A 21,401-nucleotide genomic window follows, 5' to 3' on the forward strand; every position below is an offset into this window, starting at 1 on the left:
TAAAAATTGCTGAGAATTAAAAAATGAACAACAGCAAAATTTTGCAAAATATTTTTTGGAAAAATTCGATTTTTTGCTAAAAAGAAAGATTTTTGTCCTGAAAGTTACTGAAAAAGGAGACAATTTTTTCAAAAGTTTTATAGGTGTGAGTGAAAAGTTCGAAAAATTCTGTTTCAAATGGAGTAAGGTTCCTAATACACTTGCGAATATTAATATGCTTGTAAGACACACTTCGTTGCTCCTCCGATCAGTGTTTACAGCCTGAAAACCCATTTATTATATGCTCTTAGAAAGTTTTGTATGTTGGATGCTACTTACCGGCATAACCGATTTTTACGCGCTTTTTGGCGAAGCCAATTGAAAACCTTAGACATGGCTTTTGAGTTCTTTAAAACTTTAAACCCGTTCGCACTACAGTCGGCTCTGCGTAACCGGGGCGGGCGCGGATTTTTACTCGGCTAAGGACTGTCAACTCGGAAGCCTTAATACAAGTAGAACTTTTTATGCAAAATTTTGATGATTTCGGTCTTAAATGCGAGTCATTAGTGAGATAGAGCCAGACGCCCCATTGGTAAACTGCTTTTGAAGAAAAGAACTTCATAAATAATGGAATTTTGCTTCGTAAAGTGAGCTATCTCTAAAAAGGTATTGGGCATTTTTTTAAGTAGTCATCAGATCTTTAAAACGCGCTCAGAAAATTGGCAAACAAAGTCTCTTACTAATAGTCAAAATTTAGAAAATAATTTCCCCAATCTCTACTTGAACCCACTGTGTCATAGTCACGTTCTGTCTACTAAATTCTTAAGTGATCTGAACGAGCGCTGACGTCGAAAGCAGCAAAAATGTAGAGCGCACGCTCCGGTTTGACCTGCATTACGGCGCTTAGGAGCTTGCTCTCCGTACCACGCATCGGCGCGTTTTGAGGATGAAGTGACTATAAGAAACTAGAAGAATTTGGTTTTCATTTGAGTTGTGTTAAACAAAGCATTTATGGTTTATGAGCGTAAATATGTATATGGGCCAAAGCAGAAATTACTCACTTACGGTGGTCCTCTCACTTTTCTGCTCTTTTCTTGTTTTTAATCATTTTATTTGTTTACTAAACACGCATTGCAAATATCAAAAGTGTTGAGTATTAATTGGAAGCGGAATTGGAATTGATTAACCGATTGAAATGGTCAATATGCTCCGTAACGAGTGCAATGTTTAAATAATAGGTGCGGTCAGATTTTGCACACACTGTACATAAATGAAATATTTCAACAATAGTTATACTTATCAATTAAAAAAATTACGCAATTTGTTTGATGAAATTAATAAAAATCCTGTTATGAGTCGAGTGCTTTAAGTAATTGACAAACGAAGGTCGGATACCCAGTAATCTAGTTTCGCAAAAGATGTAAAAAATATTTTTCGCAACAGTGAAGTGATAAAGAAACGAGAGCGGCCCGATAGTTACGATAGTCTACGTAAAAAAACGAAAGATTCGGAAACATTTGGAGGTTGGAGTAATGTGTAGAAGTTCACGCGAGTGAGGAAAGTTCTCTGAGCGCCATTCACATGAGAATGAACAGAAACGATTATTTTATATATGACTCAAGCAGCTCACGTCTTCCGGAGTTAGAACAAAAAATCCTCTGTGTAGCCAAAAAACATCCATTTGAAGGCGAGCTAAAGTGAAAAGGCGAAACATCCCTCCCCCGGATTGAGTACTGGGTTTGGAGCCCGCCACGTAAAAAACACCGCCAATGAAAGGAATAAAACAGCCCTGCTGTAAACTCGGCTATAACCGCGTAAGCGATGTCTACGCCAATAAAGAAGAAGTCTCCTTTCGCATTTTTTGGGAACCAAAGGGACCCTCGTTCACAGCTGTGCAAGTAGGAACCTGCGTTATCTTTGAATCCACGATCCTACAACCTAACTTAATCTAACCTCATATTAACTCTATACAGTTTTTCTACATTGGACTTATAAGCGTGTCCGGTCAAAGCGGAAACTGCAGAGCCGATGAGCTTGCAAGAACGGGCACTCTTCCCTCAATTTCATCCGATTGGAAGCGAGTCGGTTGGCTAGTTTACTCGGTACGACTAAAAATATAGCCGGACGCTCTTTGTTACAGTTGCATCGAGGAAGGCGAGGTGGAATCATCTTGTCACTTTCTCCTCTATTCCCGGCTTTTGTCGAGCGTGATTGAGATTGTAATATCTCGGTATACACACCTTTGGAGGACCTAGCGAAGTGGCTGGGATCGATATTAATCGAATTTGTGGTATACTCAAAATGCTTTTCGATCTGAGATCGTGCACTTTATCCTTAAAGTTTTTGGTTAACTCAAAGGACAAATATTTGTCCAAGTGAGATCCATCGATTTGAGATCAACTCTGCGACATAACCTAATTTAACCCAGTAAAGCTCTTACTTACTTAACCCGTTCGAAAAATACTTTTTCTGGTGGTTTTCAAAGTATGCCTTCGTGGCGGGGCTTATCACCTTTCTGTCTTATAGGATAGGCTTCGCCCGCTTCGGTGCAGGTTAGCCGTAGGAAGATTACTGTATCGACTCTTCCTTATGTACGTTTCGAGTTCTTTTTGTCATCACGAAATAATGCATAATATACGCAGTAGTTTCTTAAATAGCGTTAAAACTGCTTTGAAGTGGTCTGACGGTTGCGCCTGTTGTCCGGGGTGAGCAAATGCGGCATCGCCGATAACTTTTTCATGCCCTATATTTCATTCACGATATAACCTACGTCGTCTTTTGAAATGCCTACATTTTCAGCTATTTTGCGCATCTTTAAACGACGAGCAGCCAAAACGAGATCACGAGTTTTGTCTCGTTATGTCGTTCTCGGAGTTTTTTCTCTTCCAAAAAACTAGAAGACCAATTCGGCTAAAGTGGTGGGCTACGAGTGTGTACTACATGAGTAGTAAATTTTTCTTAGCGATATTAGCGTCAGCGGGTAGTGCGGTTTTGTACTTAGCGGAGCTGCCTCGTACTTTGTGTACTTCCCGAGGAACTTTCTACCGATTTATATTGATTCAGCAGAGTATCCCTCAGTTTAATTACTGATACTGAATCAATTTTGAAGTGTTCTATTTACAAATATATTAGAAACACTTCGATGCATAAAATGATAATAATCAAAAGATTACAGCACTTTTAATGCTTCCCTATTACATAACTTGGTCTAATATATTTCAATGACATGGTGCTCCATAATGAGTACCTTGTTCAATTAAGTAAAAACAAAATCTCAAAGCAAATACTCGAGACATTATATCATTTGCTTGCTTGTTGTTAAGGAAAAATATAAAGTAATGCAAGGGACACAAGTTTTTTAAGAGGGTTTAGAACAAAGAACACTTAAATAGAAACAGCATTATCTTACCTTAACTATTGAAACTAACTAGTTTGATCTGGTAGTTTCAATCGCTCGAGGGAATAAAAGCATACAGAGAAAAGTTTTGTTTCAACTTAAAAATCGCGAAACGAAGTAGGAAACAAAATTATTCCACCAAAAGAGAGAGCTAATAATCTCCAAGCGATAGCGGCTAAGCTAGCCCCCGCATGTACTGTGTCGAATACTCTCGAAGCTAGAGTGTTTTCACCCATTCGGGCGACATGACCTACCCAGCGTAGCCGCTGTCTCTTAATTCGCTGAACTATGGCAATGTCGGCGTATAACATGTACAGCTCATCTTTCCATCGACTGCGATATTCGCCGTTGCCAATGCACAAAGAACCATAAATCTACGCAGAACCTTTATCTAGAAAACTCGTACCACCGACTCATAAGATGTTGTCATCGTCCAGGCCTCTGCACCATATAATAGAACGGGAATGATGAGTGACTTGTAGAATTTGGACTTTGTTGGTCAAAAGAGGACTTTACTTCTTAATTGCCTAGTCCGAAGTAGCACCTGTTGGCAAGAGTTATTCTGCGTTGGATTTGGAGGTTGGCGTTATTGTTAGTGCTAATGCTGGTTCCAAGATAGTCGAAATTATCTACGACTTTGAATTTATGAATGTCAACAGTGACGTGAGTGCCAAGTCGCTAATAGGATGACTGTTTGTTTGATGACAGGAGAAATTTCGTCTTGCCTTCATTCACTACTAAAGCCATTTGCTTCGCTTCTTTGTCAAACCTGGAGAAAGCCGGACTAACGGCGCGGTTGTTATGACCAATGATGGTGTCATCGGCGTACGCCAGTTGTACACTCTTGTAGAAGATTGTACCTACTCTGTTCAGATTTGCAAGTCGAATTATTTTCTCTCGGAGTAGATTGAAAAAGTCGCACGATAGGAAGTCACCTTGTCTGAAACCTCGTTTGGTGTCGAACGGTTCGGAGCGCGCTTCCCAATCCTGACGGAGCTTTTGGTATTGCAGCGTGAGTTTACACAGCCGTATTAGTTTTGCAGGGATACCAAATTCAGACATCGCGGCATAAATGCAGCTCCTTTTCGTGCTGTCGAAAGCAGCTTTGAAATCGACGAAGAAGTGGTGTGTGTGTAGATTCTCCTTTCAGGGGTCTTTTCCAAGATTTGGCGAATGATGAATATCTGGTCGGTTGTTGATTTGTCAGGTCCAAAGCCACACTGATAAGGTCCAATCAGTTTGTTGACGGTGGGCTATCCGTTAAAGATAGATTTAGAGATCTTTCACGCTCGATACACTCGATGGATGGATTATATGTCATATTCGGGTAAGAAAATTCGAAAACAAATTAATGATCTGGTGAAAGAAACCCTTGAAACTCTCAGAAATCTAAAATAAAATTGTCAAAGAGGTTTATATTGAAATTACTATTTATATTGACTGAAAGTATCTAAGATCACAACAGCCGTTTTTCTGAATTGCCCCAGATTTTATGCGGCCAAGGGCTGTTATTTCGAGGATCAAACCGTGATTTGTTCGGTAAAGTTCGGTAACACTATCTAATAATCTCTCTCTTCTCTCTAAGTGAACAAAACGAGATAATATCAGTATCCTGTCGTATCCAGTCCTTTGCTTTAAATTCAGCCTCAGTCTCCTTGATTTCCTCAGCACTGATGTAAATATTCACTCCAGCGACCATTCTGTTGTTAATTTGGCTATAATTTGGCTATAACCGCGTAAGCGGTAACTACGCCAGTAAAGAAAACTACTATTCTTTAGAGATTTGTGACCAGAAAGTGTTTCAGAGGTTTGGGTCTGCGAAGTGCTGTTTTTAATCGTTTGTGAGCTCGCGCGGTCACCACTTAGCATTAAAATTTCGTATTACCAAAGATGCACGATCTGTCTAACATATTCTTATGATTTTATAAGAGTGTTTATTGTGCCAAACTACTTCTTTTAACGTATGTATATCTCCTTTCGGCGATCCGCTGTGTTCATCATTTTCAGAGGTCGTATGATTTGCAACGAATTTGCGAATACTCACTTCGTCTGGAGCAGAATCCGGACAATACTTGATCCACAAACAGAGCTCATACAAAAAGTTAGAAGCGTAAAAATCTAAGGCTGCTTTCAAAGGCTTTCAAGTACAAGTAAAAAATGGTTCTATTCATGACTGAGTTCAAGCCGAAGCCAAAGTGAAAACCATCCTTTAGAACAGAGCTGTCCTACTGTCCAACGTTTTCCACACAAAAACACAGCTCAGGTCATTCAAACGTTTGCAGTTTGATTGACGTTGATCTACATTTTATTTTGTAAGACAAAACGAACACTTCTGAACTGCAAAGGTGACTTTGTCTGCGCGTGATCGATAGATCAACCTCGAGTTAAAGGTATTTTCTTGCACGCTGAAGGATAAAGTTACATACCGACCATTCCATTGTGAGAACGGCCTTGCAAAGCTTGAGGGAGGTGCGAACCGCGGTCATATACCTAACAGAGGCAACGAATATAAATTAATATCTGCTCTCGTTATCTAATTGGGAACAGCTTCAGACATAAAACGATTTACCGGCAAATATAAAACGTGCGATACAGCCCCCGATAATACGCGTTTTTATGAAGTTCTACGCGGTCAGCAATGAACTTTGAATTCCGCAGAAAAATTCGACCAACTGGCAAACGTGGTATTTTTATATGTACGTACGACACATTTACGTACCGCAAATGATTACAAATTATCATAAATGACGAATAAAAATTTTTGCAAGATATAAACTGTATGTTAAAAATATCAAGAGCTTATCAGACTTTGCAGCTGATATTACTCATACACGACAAAAACAAACAATTACAATAACAAAGCGCTAACATTGAGAAGCGAGTTTCTACAAACTTCACACTCAAATTGTGATAACATCACTTTGAAGACTGATCCATTACGAGGTTCACTACTTTTTGATCTGTCAAAGAAAGGCTATTGAAAAAAGTACCTCTATTTGTATGACCCTTTACATACATATACGTCTCTGTGATGAATTTGTCCGTCAGAAAAATGCGCTGCGATATTGCAATGGCTATTGATAGCCGACCATAGTAATGACATTGAATTACCCTACACCGAAGAAGGCGTATCGGCCGAAAAGATAAAGACAACCGTTTTCTGCAATGCATAAGATCTGATCTGCATCGACTACCTGGAAATGGCCAAACCACACAGTCTGAATTATTGCGGGGAAAATGACACATTGAAAAAAGTCATCTTCTACAAAGAGAAATATAGACTCCGTTTTTATACCCTAAATAGGGTATTTTAAGTTTGCCACGAAGTTTGTAACACCCAGAAATAAACTTCGGACATATACAAATATAAATTATACCATCAATTAGTCCACCTGAGTCGATTTAGCCATGCCCCGGACTATAACTGGATGCGTCTTAATGTCTCCTATCGAACAGCTACACAGTGAGGCCAGTTAAAGAGCATAATGAAGCGGAACCTAGGAGTCATAAACACCTTCACCGACTCCCTCTCAACGAATGGCGTACTTGGAGTCAAACTACCACCCATTGCGGACGACGAGCTCGAATTGCCGCGATAATCAAGAGTGACCCTTGAGCAGCTTCTTTCTGAATACTGTTTCAGGTTAAACACCTACTTACCGAAAATCGACCCCGATATACCAAATATATGTCCAGCATGCAACGAGTCCCTGCATGACTCAAACCACCTCATTGCATACCCAGCTAACCCTACACATCTGACACCCCTTTTCCTATGGTCCGACCCCGTCGAAACAACACATTTCCAATGTCTACCGTCGGCTGACCGCGATGACAACTTCTCTGAACCTTACTCTTGAACGGACTAGACCCTCCATTCGATGTGAAATTTTAGACACGTAATTTTCTTTCCATTTGTCGAAACCGCTAATTATGGAACATTATAGCATATAGCTGTCTTACAAACTGATCGCTCAAAATCAAGTTCTTGTTTGGAAAACTTATTTATTTAACAAGATATATGTACATATTTACGGAATTCAGCAAAGAATATTGCGTGCGGAAATCCACCTACCGGAAGCCAATGGAAAGAGGTCAGGCTCCCTGCACTGTGCATAACAGGAGCTTTAAGAACAACTCCAACGGCGGCTCATGAACTGCCAACTATAGACCTCTTTGCTGAAAACTTTGAGGCAACCGGGCCACTACAGTATATTTCAAGCTGAGTTATCGATATTGCTATTGTTAAAGCCGCGGAGCTTGCCTTTAATGCACCTGCAGGCGATTCCAGAGTCAAGATCTACGTAGACAGCCAAACAGAAATCAAGGCGGTAACCTCGTATCGCATCTCGGCCAGAAGTGTCTTGGGAAGCAGAGCAGCAGTGGAAAGTGTTACTAGAAGTAAGCTACTTCACTTCTACTGGGTGCCAGGGAAAACAGCATCGATGGCAATGAAATAGTCGACGAGATTGTCAAAAATGGTGTACAGCTAACATCTGAAAACGTGATCAACATTGGGAAACCCATGCATTGTCTATACATCGATCTCCAAAGAAGCATAGTAAAGAAAATCAAAACCAAATAGAACGAGCTACCTGGGTGAAAACTGCAAAAGTCAAATGCAAAACGGTAGATCGGAAGTACACACAATTCGATTGGCACTTGACTGTAGGAACATGATGGGTCTGGTGGCGACACACACCCGCAGGTTGAGACTGTCAGATCGAGAAGACTGCAGGAAATGTGTAGTTCAGGGAAACAATGGAGTATTCTTGTGTATTTGTCTCCCATTGGCAAGACTACGCTGTAAGCGACTGGGGTCCTCACGGTATGATACACTGGAGAAGGTATCGATAGTGAGGTCGCAGGGTCTGTTAAAATTCGCGTCAAGCGCAGGCATCCTAAAGACATTATCTAACCAAACCTGATATATTAGTTGCAATTAACAATTATTGCTCTTTAAGATTACCTGAAACAGCCGAAACGCCAACTTTTTGACTTGCAAAATTTGTTTAGTAATATTAAGTAAATTAAGTTATATAATAGATAAAATATGTTTACATAAAATTTAAGCGTTTTTAAGTACAATATCAATATATTTTCAACTTGCTCTTACAGAAAATTAGAAAATTTTGCAATATTGTTAAAAGATAATATAGGAACGAAATGGCACGCACTTAATTGAACTTTAATTAATTTTTACAGAACTTATAGCTTTTTATTGCACACATCTGATAATTTTGTTTACTACTTCGTACATGTTTGGAATTTACTAGCACTTAAAAATCAATTTAGCACCACTCTGCTTATAAATATTTATATAGCACCTATGTATGTATGTATATGTACTCCTTTTGTGAATTTCTAATTCCTATGTGTCTCATTTAGCTACAAAATGAAGTCAATAACCTTATAGTTTTGCAATTGTTGTTGATGGAAGCTGCCAATATTGACAACGAAAAACGAAATGTTGTAAACACCAACAAGTACAAGAAGAGACTTTATTTATTGCGTGCTTTCATGCGCAAATGTGTCGCTGTAAGAGCGATATTCATAAACTGGTTTTTGTTGAAAGCAAATATAATTAAAATGAAAGCATTAAAAAACATGTTGAGTGGTCACGTCAAATATGCTGTTGAATTTCAAATCAATACGTGATTTAATTTATATTGCATAGTTAAACTTTTATGTATGTATATACAGATGTATGTATGTACATACATATGTATGTATGCGCATATATACGTAGAATGTATGAAAACCGGCTAAATAATGAAATATTTAGAATAATAAACATAAATTACTCAAACAATATCGTAATCCACCTCAGGTGCAATATACTATACTAAAGCGTTATGAGATAATCGCGAAAACTTTCAGCTGCTAATATATTGTATTAACAGAACTATCAACAATGTTGTGAAGAATATTATTTTATTATTATTGAGCGTAAAGTCAAGTAATTTTTTTATTATAAAACAAATATTTTATAGGTTTTTATTAGAAGCAGAAAATTTACAGATGTCAAAGGAATTTGAATGTTATTTAATTTCACTGTTTAGCACTATAATTGTATAAAAAAAATATGACTTTATGTATTATATTAAACATTCTCTTTAAGAAACGTTTTGTTGCGTTTATTTTGCACATTAATGTAAATGTTATCAGCTATAGACTGGTAAAATATATACAAGGTCATTAGTTATGCACAAAAGTTTTCTGTGATAACGCACAGGAACACGTTCACACTAAAAATATTAAAAAAAAAATAGTTCCTCGTAGTTTTGCATATAAGCTGTTACATTAAAGTTTATACATACATATGTATGTATGTAGATATGCACTCGGAAACGGAAACCATTCGTACTTCGGATAGATACATTCATACATACATACATGCATATATACGTTCTTCGCTGGAGTTTCAGATTGATTTTGTACAATTTTCTCTCAACTGTAACATATGCATCTTTTTATAATTCTGTTCTTTCCCCCATTATAACAGTTTTAAATTAATTATACTTATTCACACCATAGTTTATATTCCGCAATTTTTTCTCATGCTTACATTTGCAAGCCACTCACCTTTTGTATTAAATACTCTACGTACACACATGCATGCATATATGTATGCTAATGTCCACTTTATCGTTTGGCGAGCGAAGGCGCAAGTATTAAACATTAAAAAATTCTATATTCACTGTATAACATCATTTCTCGCGACATATAAACTTTTGGAGTATTTTATACATAAACATTAAAACTTTAATAGATTAAAAATAAAACCACAATTAGCGGTAATATAAATTACACGCAAATATTCAACTATCCGACTGATTCCAACAGCTGTCAGGCAAACTTCCAACAGCTGCTGCACACAATGTCAATATAATTTCATGTCGTACTGTACAATTTTTTCCTTCTAATTACTTTGCGAGAAATCTTGTTACATGCTTACCAAAACTTCTAAAATTATTTGTCATATCGATTTTTCGAAAACTATTTTGCACATCTTTTTTCATACATATCACAACAATAAATTTTTTAAATTTTATGTAATTTATTCTGGATTAAACTGTACCAAATTAAACAGCACGCAAAAAAGAAGAAGCATAAACTTCAATTAAACAGTGGCACTCTTTTGTAACACAGTCAATGCGGCAATTCACATTGCACTTACATCGCTCACTCCTGTATGTCCATAGGAGAGAGCGAGAGAAACATATACATGTTAAGGAAGGTTATGCTAAACGGGCATGAACTGTGAATTTTATTTGCTGTAGCCGAGAAAAAACGCGAACCTACTATAGCGCACATATTTTCTTTTAATTTTTCGTTTATTTTTACTCAAGAACGGTTAAGAAATTGTTAAATACTTGCCCTTTTAACTAGTGCAAAACTTGGCTTAAGAATTTACTGAAAAACCATAGGAGAAGGTACATAAGTTTGCTTATAAAAGCGAAAAATAAAGTGGCACAAGAGGAAGCATCGGGCACCGCCATTCGCGGAAGCACCATTCAATACAGCAAAAACAAACAATTAAAATTTTGATAAATTCTCTTAAATAAATTAAGGAAATATGAAATGGGTAAGTGTATGTACACGCTTGCAAAGAATTATTAAACATTCTACTATACTTAATATGCATATAGTTGAGGGCATTATATAAAAAAGTACGGTGGTGGAATTGGCAAGCTATTAAGAACAAAATTAGTCAAAGTTTCACATTAACTTTTAGTATTCAAATGAATTCCAGAAAAATAATAAACAGCTTACTTGATTGGCTCGCACCGTGTCTTGGTTGCAGCATTGAACTGTATAGTAACTCGCACACCAGTATTTTTAACATAACAATTTATGGTCGCTTCAAGATGTTTACTTCTCATGCAAATGCACATATCGATTATCCAAAAAATTCAATGCTACGGCCAAGTATAAAAATCACTACCTAGATGTTTATACCGATTATTAACTATATTATATATGTACATATACTATATATAAGTGTGTGTATTAAATCTCTTGCAGGTATACGCCCAGCTAACGCTTCAATCAAGCAAAAGCCAAGTTTAAAAGAAAAATTAATAATCAAGTAAAATCCAATCAAGTAGCCAAAAAAATAAGGGCACACAAATTGTGCAAGTGAATGTCGCTTCAAAATTAAAACGATAAAATAAAGTAAACAAACAGCGCTTGCTGGTGATTGGCGCCAAACAGCCCACAACCACCACCACCACTAACTTAAAACGCGATACCAATACGTTAGGACGAATTATCGTTTTAGATTTATTTTTCGCAAAGTCAGGCGTGCGTACGTTACTTTTATTTGGTAAATTTTAGTGAGAATAAAAGAAGTACTTGGTTACCTATAAACAGAACAGAAAAAAATAAACGTACTAAAAGAAGTAAACGCGTAGCAGATTTTTGTAATATACAGTCGGTTTAAAGCAACGTGGCTGAGACAGCAGCAACAGCAAAGCCTACAACAGCTGATGTAAGTAGCGCAACATGCTTTTGTCCCCAAAATAAAGTGGGCTCTTCCAAGTCGCATTCACATACACAAACATATTCGCACGCTTGCTTAAAACAAAATTTGTTCGTTGGCTAGCTGTTTTAAACTTGCCTATAAATGTTACTTTTGTTAATTGAAAAAGTTTACTACCCCTAAAACATTAATGCACTAAAGTAAAATTGGCAATGTAATTCGGTAATCAAAACAGTTCCAATACATATAAATGATACATGCTTTTATCATAGACATTCTTGCCAAAGTTAAATAGACCACAATTTGCCTTCAGTTGTTGTAAATAATTTCCCTACTTGTCTAAATCTGTGTCCTTTAAGTTTTGTGGTTAGTTTTTGTAAAATATATTTTATACAAAGCTTTATTTTATGAGCCACCATATTTCATTGCAGTATAAAAGTTTTTAATACACGTTTAGAAATTATTTTATATTTTAATTTTTTTTTTCATAAATGGCTGCAGTTTGCCTAAGTAAATGATATATCAAATACCGGCTGTATTCATATAATATAATAACTAAGTAACACATATGTGCATATAAACAAGCTATTTGTGCTTATACCATAATTTTATGTACAATACATACATGCTTACACGTATATTTAATTGTTTACATTTTATTATTATGCCTAAAGCTTTTTTTTATTTTTAAATTATTTATTTCTTTTTTTTTATAATTATAATTATTTATTTTATATTTACAATTATTATTTTGCTTTTGATTTTATTTTCTTTTGTTTGAAATATGATTTTAACCACACCCTATTGTTTGTGCTAATATATAGCGCCCGAATTTTTACTTTCAGGCAATGCCTTCTGCCATAAGCGGTACCGGACACGGCTCAGGCGCCGTTAGCCATAGCGTGAACATACCAAGCAATGAAGAGTGCGGCATACGTGATGTTTGGAAGCATAATCTTGAGGAGGAATTCCGCACAATACGTAAAGTCGTGCAAAAATACCACTATGTAGCGATGGATACCGAATTTCCCGGCGTTGTAGCGCGTCCCGTTGGCGAATTTCGTTCCACGGCCGATTATCACTATCAACTGTTACGTTGTAATGTCGATTTGCTGCGCATCATACAACTCGGACTGACATTCATGGATGACGAGGGCAAAACACCGCCCGGTTACTCAACGTGGCAGTTTAATTTTAAATTTAATTTAAGGTTAGTGCAAAATTAGCAATAATATTGTGTGATGTATTTACAAAAATATTTTATATACCGCAGTGAGGATATGTATGCGCAGGACTCAATTGATCTGCTACAAAACTCCGGCATACAATTCAAAAAGCATGAAGAGGATGGCATTGATCCACTCGACTTTGCCGAATTACTTATGTCCTCCGGTATTGTGCTTGTGGACAACATCAAATGGCTGTGCTTTCATTCTGGCTACGATTTTGGTTATCTACTCAAATTGTTAACCGATCAACATCTACCCGCTGATGAGAGTGAATTTTTCGAATTGTTGCGCATCTATTTCCCCAACATATATGATATTAAATATCTGATGAAATCGTGTAAGAATTTGAAAGGTGGCCTACAAGAGGTGGCCGATCAATTGGAATTGCGACGTGTCGGACCACAACATCAGGCCGGTTCTGATGCGCTGCTAACCGGAATGGCATTCTTCAAAATGCGTGAGGTACATAATGACAATAAGAATTTTATTATTGAACCAACGTCGACATATCTCGACCAAGCGGTCGAGTATAACAACAACAATAACAACGTTATATTTGAAATGAAAACTTAGAACAAGAAAACAAAACAAAACTAACAAAAAAGCGAAAGCATAATGAAACGTTAGTATGTAACGTAACGAAACATATATAAATTAATATTAATAACAATACGAGTAACTCATACGAGCACGAGAGGCGTTTTTGAAGAAGTTAGCTGCGTCTAACTAACCTATATAGACAATTATATAATTCCTTAAAGAAAGAGTCAGTGAACATGAGAAAATTCAATTCAACTTTCAAATATCGCGCAAATAATGCATTTTTCAATTAACATGTGCGTTAATGTTTACCACATTTCACTTGAGTCATGTTCTTGTTCATTTTTTCTTATTTATTTAACATTTTTTGTTATTTAAAAATAATTCGTGCCGCGCACAAGCGCGTTACACAAATTTCGACTAACTGCTTTGAAATGCAGTCGGTGCACCAGAAAAGACTGCAATTGCCTACAAATCATTAACATTAACATTTTAACATACACACACTCGCGCATATAAATTATTTATTCCCTCATATGTTCATTGCCCAGATTTTTGCGCCCGAAGAGGCTTAATTATTATTATTGACTAGATATTGGATTTAATCAGTAATCATTATATTACATTATCCGATGTTAAATTTTAAATTCGTGGCCGATTTTTTTTGTTTTTTTCCTCCTTTGGCGCAGCATTATTGTTATATTGTTCTCTCTACAAACAAAAAATTTCACTGTGCAAATTTAGTAAACACTTTAACGGTATTATTGTTCTAAATTGTTTACAAAAAATAATTACTTTCTCACGCATTCATTATTGCATTTCATTTAATTGGTTTTTTCCGCGCGTTACGTTTCCTAAAATATTAAATTATAACCTTGAATTATTTTCCATTTTAGGCGTTCCAAAAAAATGCATTAGCGAATTTATAAAAACTATTTTTAGTCATAGGTTGTAGCTTATAAACAATAAAAAGCATACTATTTGCTTTGCTTTTAATTTATTTACGCTGAATTTGAATTTTCTTTGTATTATTCAGTTTGCGCTCAGCAAAAACCCGTTGAGCTTCTTACTTGAAAATTTGTATTTTCATATTAGATTATTTAAAGCAGAAGCTGCTGGTCTTAGTTCCGTTTTCTTTAAAAAATTGCAAAAAATTTTTTGAATTTTTTTATTTTTACAAAATTATAAATTGCACTTATAAATTGAATTGAATTTTTCAAGACCTTTTTTTAATAAAAAAATTTATTTAAATATTTTTTTTTTTTTGTTTTCAATAAAAAATTTTAATTTTTTGTAATTAAATTTTTTTTTTTTCAATAAAATTTTAATTTTTTTAAATTTTTTTTTTTGTAATTAAATTTTTATCTTAAATTGTAAAGCTAAGTGATTTTAATTTGATTTTTTTTTTGCTTTAAATTCATCGTTGTTATAATAAAAAGAATAATGTTGTTACATTAGCTTCTAAACAAACAAAATTAATAAAAAACAATACTTTCACTTGCGTAAAACTTAACTGCAATTATTGTCAGCAGCTCTATTAAACTTTTTAAATTTGTTAAAAATGTTTAAATCATCCAATGAAATGATTTATTAGCATAACGATAAATCTCGAGTTCATTTCTGTTATTTATTAATTTTCTTTGCAAAAAAATCTTAATTTAGGATTATTTTTAATTTTTTAATCAAAAAATCATTCAATGAAATATTATTTCATTAGCGCATTTGAATAAATCTTGAATTTATTTCTGCTATTTATTATTATTTTTTTTAACAAAAACAATATTCACTTTCTACCACCATTTTTGCTGAAAAGAAAAAATATGTTTACATTTTTTATACAAATTAAAAAACCTTGTTAAAATTTTTAATAATTTTTATAATTTTTTTTGTTTGGTTTTTTTCTTTTGTTTTTTTGTTTTGTTTTTTGTTTTGTTTTGTTTTTTCCTTTTTTTTTTTTTTTTTTTCAAAATGCCATAATTCACGCCCAAAAAAAGAAAAGGGAAATTATTTGATTTTACATTTTTTTTTATAAAAATTAATCCTTAAATGTATTTTTTTAATATCATAATTTTTTTCATCTATTATTATATATTTTTTTTTTTTTCAAAATTTCATAATTAACCATCATAACATCATGCACTTTTTGGCCACTTAAATATTTTTTAATTTTAAGTTTATTATTGCAAATCTCTGCACTCGAACGTTTGTTATTTATTTGGAATTCATGAATTAGCATTTTCCAAATGTAGCAGTATTGTTTTTAACCAATATGAATTATTAAAAAAAATTTTTTTTTTTTTTTAATTTAAGTTTTCTACAAATTTGTTTTGTTTTCTCATTTTTTTATTGCTAACTAATAGTAACTTACTATAATTTTTATTATATACACTCGTTGAATTGAATTTTTGATTTTAAAATATGCAAAAAAATTGAATATTTAATTGGAAAAATTATTTTGTTATTGTTGTTATTAAAAAATGCGAAATAAAAGCAAACTATCAATTTGAGTTTTCATTTCTTGGAGCAAAACCAAACGAAAAGCGTGGAAACTGTGAAGTAAGCAATTGTTATTGTGTATAGCGTTACTATATGTCTACATACATACATATATACCATATATGTATAAGTCACGTTGCTAATATGTAGGTTTAGTGGAAAGCAAACTATAACTGAGCGGTTGCAAATAACTGTGCTGAGATCATACAGTTAAACTTTGCTGAAATTTTTGCGTTGCGGTATGCCTAGAGTAGGGTAGTTGCTTAGAAAATAAATTTTAAAATAAGAAATTCGATTTTTGGAATTTTAATTCGAAAAAAAAAAATCATAATGCAGCCGCTTTATATTTTTTTTATAATGGAAAATTATATAAAAAAATTTTAAACTTGAAATTATTAAAAAAAAAATGTGTTTGCTTCTTTAATACTTTTTTTTAATTTTTTTTTTATAATTTGTTTTAAATTAAAAATAAATTTAATTTTTTTTTTAATTTTGAACTCTAATTGAGGTCTTTTTTGTAGTTTAATAATACTTATCGCATTGCTTTTGATTTTTTTCAAATAAAAACACAATACATACAAAGCTTGACGCAATGCAGCGTTTACATTTGGATTGAGCTGAAGAAATGAAAATTTAATATGCAAAATTAGTATTTAAGTATTAATTTAAAATATTTTGTAAAGTATTTTCTTGAAAATCGGGGGAAGAAAAATATTTTTTTAATTTTATTAGGGATTTAGCTCCAAATTATAAAAAAGGAGTAAAAATTGTTACATATACGAAATTATATCGACATAAATTTAAAGAAATAAGTAATTTAATATGCAAAAATAAATACAAACTTCAAATAAAACAAACAAAAAATAAATAAAAATAAAATAAAAGAATAGAAAAAATATACAATGTTATCATAGCTCAGAAAATGTTTACTAGGTGGCACTCTGGAATTATTTCGAATATAAATAAAATTAATTGCCATACGGGGAGTTTTTGGCTGCAGTGAAGTTAATATTTGAGGAAAAATTTAACAGTATTTGCTATTTAAATTTTTTTTGTTTTTGTATTAAATAGAAATTTTTATTGTGCAAAACTACAATATAGTAACATTTCATTTTACTATTAAACAAGCAAGAATATTTTTGGGGTAAATATTGAAAATTGTACATATTTTTTAAATTTTTTAATTTTTTATTTCTATTTATTTTTTATTTCTATATTTTTTTAATTTTAATTTCTATATTTTTTTTAATTTTTTATTTAAACTTTTTTTCCATATTTTTTTTTTGTTGTACTTTTTTTTTTTTTAATTTGTATTTTTTTATGTTTTCCTTTTTGTTTTTTATTTTTTTTTGTTTCTTTTTTATTTTTTTTAATATTTTTATTTTGTTTTAATATTTTCTTTATTTTTATTTTTTTTTTATTTATTTTTTTATTTTTCTTTATATATTTTTTAGCATTTTTAATATTTTTATTTTTATTTATTTTTTTTTTTTTTTTTTATTTTTTTTTGTGTTTCTTTTAATTTTTTATTTTTTTTTTTAATTTTTTTATTTTTAATTTTTTTTTATTTAGTTTTTATATTTTTTTTTTATTTTTCTTTGTATATTTTTTTTAGCATTTTTTATATATTTTTTAATATTTATTTTTTTTTAAATAATTTTACTTACAAGCATTGGAAAAAAAGTAAAAATTTATTTCAATTATTTCACATTAGTAAAGTACTGAAAAAAATCATTAAAAGCAATTAAAAATCTTCAAAGCTACATATATCTAAATTAAAATAAAGAAAACTAAATCAAATAAATGAATTTATAAAATTCTATCTTTACTAAAACTTAATCAATATTTCAACTATTTTTATTTTCTAACCTCTTGAAGAATCTAAAAAGCCATTTTAACCCGTTTAGATCTGGCAGAATATACCATTCGCTAAATAATTACTACATTTACGTCTACACTTAGAAAAAATAGGTTTTCGAAAAAAAATTCACTCAAATATTATATTTATAAGCATTTGCACTTAGTAAATAAATACATATATAGCTTTAATTATTTTAGAAAAATATTAATAAAAAACAATGAATTTATTAACTAAATAAATGTTTGACATAAAAAGTGTGTATGTCCGGATTTCTTGCGTAAACTATTAATTATTTTGTGTTTGGAAATTGTATTTTTTATTTTGACTTTTTTTTAATTTTGTATTTTTTTTATTTCTTTCTTTTTCTTCTTAATATTTTTTCATTCGTATTTTTTGTACTATTCATTTAATTTTTTGTCTTTATATTTGTATTATGAAATGTTAATCTAATTTTCTTGCCTTTTATTTTTTTTAAGTTTTTTTTGTATTGTGTTTTTTTAATTTGTATTTAGTTTGGAATTGGATTTTTTAATTTTCTTTAATTTCTTTTTTAATTTTATCTTTTTAATATTTTTTAATTCGATATTTTTACTATTCTTTTAATTTTTTGTTTTTGTATTTGTATGTGTATTCTTTTATTTTTTTCTTATTATTTTTAACTTTTCTTTTGTTTTATTTGTCGTTTTTTTATTAAACTGTTATAATTTTCTTACTTTTCTTTTTTATTTGCATCGCTTTAATATTTTTTAATTCGTATTTTTTGCTTTTCTTTTGTTTTTTTATCCTTTTTTCTTAATATTTTGTAACTTTTCTTTTATTTTGATTATTTTTAAATTTTTTTTGTTTTTTAATTTTTTTCTTTTAATTTCTTTTTTTTTAGTTTTTATTTATGTTTGAAACTTTTTTAATTTCATAGTTTTTAAATTTGCATTTTTGTTGTAATTTGTACTTTTTTTGTTTTAAATTTTAAATTATATTTTAAATTCTATTTATTTAATTGAAGTTTTTATTTTTTAATGCAATTTTTTTAATTTTTTGGTTTAATTTCTTGTACACTTTTATTTTACACTTTTTCTTGTACACTTTTATTTAATATTGATTTGACATTATCTTTGGTTTATATTTTGAAGCTTTATTTTTTAATTTGTTTTTTTTTTTTACTTTTCTTTTAACTTTATTTCTTTCTTACTTTTTATTTATTTTTTTTTTGTTTTTAATTTATATTTTTTTCTTTTTAATTTGTTTTTATTTTTTAATTTGCATCTTTTTTTATTATTTAATTTGTTTTTTTTAAATGTCATTTATTTTTTTACTTTTTTAACTTTTTTCTTTTCTTTTTAATTTGTACATTTTTTTTAAATTATATTTTTTAAGGGTGTTTTTTTTTAATTAATAATTTTTGAATTATTTTTAATTATCCTAAAACAATGTTTTATATATAAACATAATTTTTTTTGTTCCTGAGAGTGTTAAGCTTTATTGTGGAAATTCATTCAAAAGTTTTTTAAAAATTTTGTTTATTTTTTCTTTTGACTATTTTAAATGTATTTTTTTTTTATTTTTTTAATTGTTTTCTTTTTTGTTGTAAATTTCAATATATTTAGAATCTCTTTAAATATAAAAAACAATAACTAATTTATTCTAAGAAAATAATTAATTTTTTTGAGTGTGTTTTTTATTTTTTTTAAGTGTGTTTTTTATTTTTTTTTAAGTGTGTTTTTTATTTTTTTAAGTGTGTTTTTTTTTTTTTTTAAGTGTGTTTTTTATTTTTTTTCAAGTGTGTTTTTTTATGTATGTTTTTTATTTTTTCAAGTGTGTTTTTTATTTTTTTTTCAAGTGTGTTTTTTATTTTTCTTTTCAAGTGTGTTTAATATTTTAAACTTGTTACTATAGTTTGCATTAAAAATCAGTGTTTTTAGCATATTTTTATTGCTTTAAGTATTTTTTGCTTTTACTCCTTTTCCTTATTATTCCAGCTGTTAATTATTAACAACTTATAACTATTATTATAATATTTTCTTCACTATTATAGCAAAAGTCATTACCACATAGCTATACTTTATATTACAATTTATTTCTTAGACACTTTATATAATTTAAAAAACAAATTCATATTTTACCTTCCCTGCCTTCTGCTGAAATATAGCTCTTCATGTTTTTTTCTTTTATTTTCTCCAACTTGCAGATGTTCTTCGAGGACAATATCGACAATGCTAAATATTGTGGCCATCTCTATGGACTCGGCACATCCTTCATCGTAAATGGCACGAATTTCCACGAGAACAACGGCGACAACAACAATGCAACGTGATTCGTTTTTATTGAACGCACGGCGAATACGGCGATTAACTAATTGTGGGGAGTTGGAAATGTCGCGCAGTTCTGAAGATGATACTTTTTTGTATTTGTGGGGGAAAAATTTTCGAAAAACAACAACAACAGCAACAAAAAACTGACTGTTTAGAAAAGTAAAGACGTTGCAGCAAATGGGTTAAATTTAAGCAGAAACAAACGCAAATGGCATAAGAACAATTTGTAAACAAGGAGGGCGAACCAACAGGCAAACACATACAGATGTATAAGCGCAGTTAAAAAATAATAATTTTTCAAAATTAAACATGCAAGAGAAACACATACCGCAAAACTTTTCATGCAAAATAATATTAAAAAAGTAGAAACGCAAACACTTGACAGCAAAAATATGAATGAAAATCTTAGAAAATAGCAATTATTTATTTAAAAAACATATCTATGTGCTAACTTCAGTTAATATTTATACGAAATTGGCAATTTTTAGTATACACACAACACAATCACATACACAGACACTCTATATTATGTAATACGTAATTAAATGTGCAACAATAGTAAACGTAATAATATTTTTTAACGCAAACCGCTACAATTTCTATCATTATTAACTAAAAAGAATACAACAATAACAATTGCAATCGTTAATTATTATATCTGATTGATTGTTTTGCTGATAAATAATTAAAGATATTAATATATATATGTATAAATATTATATGTGTATGTAAGTTAGAAATTTTAAGCTACACTTAAACTTAAAACTCTAATTGTATGTTAACATAATTTAAACAAATGAAAGTTAAAGAAAAAACCAAACGTACGTAGCAATATATATACTCCACTGTAAACGTTGTGTCGTCCCTTCCTTGTAAGTGAAAATAATAAAACAAAAATTAATTAAAATTTAACACTTGTATTGTAGTAGAAAAAATAACAATTATACAACATAAAAAAAACCAATGGAAGAAACCGCTAGTTTTAATAAGCAGAAAAAATAAAGATCCAAAAAAACAAAAAATAAATAAATGATTGTAGTATTTCATTTTATACACATTACAAGCTACAAAAAAATATGACAAACATTAAGCTTAAATCTAAACT

The 21,401-nt window shown here is 31.1% G+C and overlaps 2 protein-coding genes across 5 annotated transcripts in view; one reads left to right on the forward strand and one right to left on the reverse strand.

The window, feature by feature from the left end:
• The window catches only part of LOC120777683 (sodium-independent sulfate anion transporter), a 28,418-nt gene extending 18,217 nt beyond the window's left edge, over positions 1–10,201 (reverse strand). Inside the window, exon 1 of the mRNA XM_040109153.1 lies at positions 9,962–10,201. The gene's annotated coding sequence lies outside the window, so the exon portion shown is untranslated. The remainder of the gene's footprint in view (positions 1–9,961) is intronic.
• A 428-nt stretch (positions 10,202–10,629) lies between these two features.
• Positions 10,630–21,326, forward strand: LOC120776687 (CCR4-NOT transcription complex subunit 7). Of its 4 annotated transcripts, none has more exons than XM_040107568.1 (5): positions 10,630–10,964; positions 11,405–11,870; positions 12,686–13,071; positions 13,135–13,552; positions 20,173–21,326. In XM_040107568.1, exons 3-5 carry the CDS (start codon positions 12,710–12,712, stop codon positions 20,296–20,298), a joined length of 906 nt encoding a protein of 301 aa, XP_039963502.1. In that variant the 5' UTR covers positions 10,630–10,964; positions 11,405–11,870; positions 12,686–12,709; the 3' UTR covers positions 20,299–21,326. The 4 variants fall into 4 exon arrangements, with proteins under 4 accessions (XP_039963502.1, XP_039963499.1, XP_039963500.1 ...); XM_040107567.1 differs by having other exon boundaries at positions 10,631–10,964; positions 12,707–13,071; XM_040107565.1 differs by lacking the exon at positions 11,405–11,870.
• Positions 21,327–21,401: the final 75 nt, after the last annotated feature.

This window comes from Bactrocera tryoni, chromosome 5 (assembly GCF_016617805.1).
Source record: "Bactrocera tryoni isolate S06 chromosome 5, CSIRO_BtryS06_freeze2, whole genome shotgun sequence".
NCBI lineage: Eukaryota > Metazoa > Arthropoda > Insecta > Diptera > Tephritidae > Bactrocera > Bactrocera tryoni.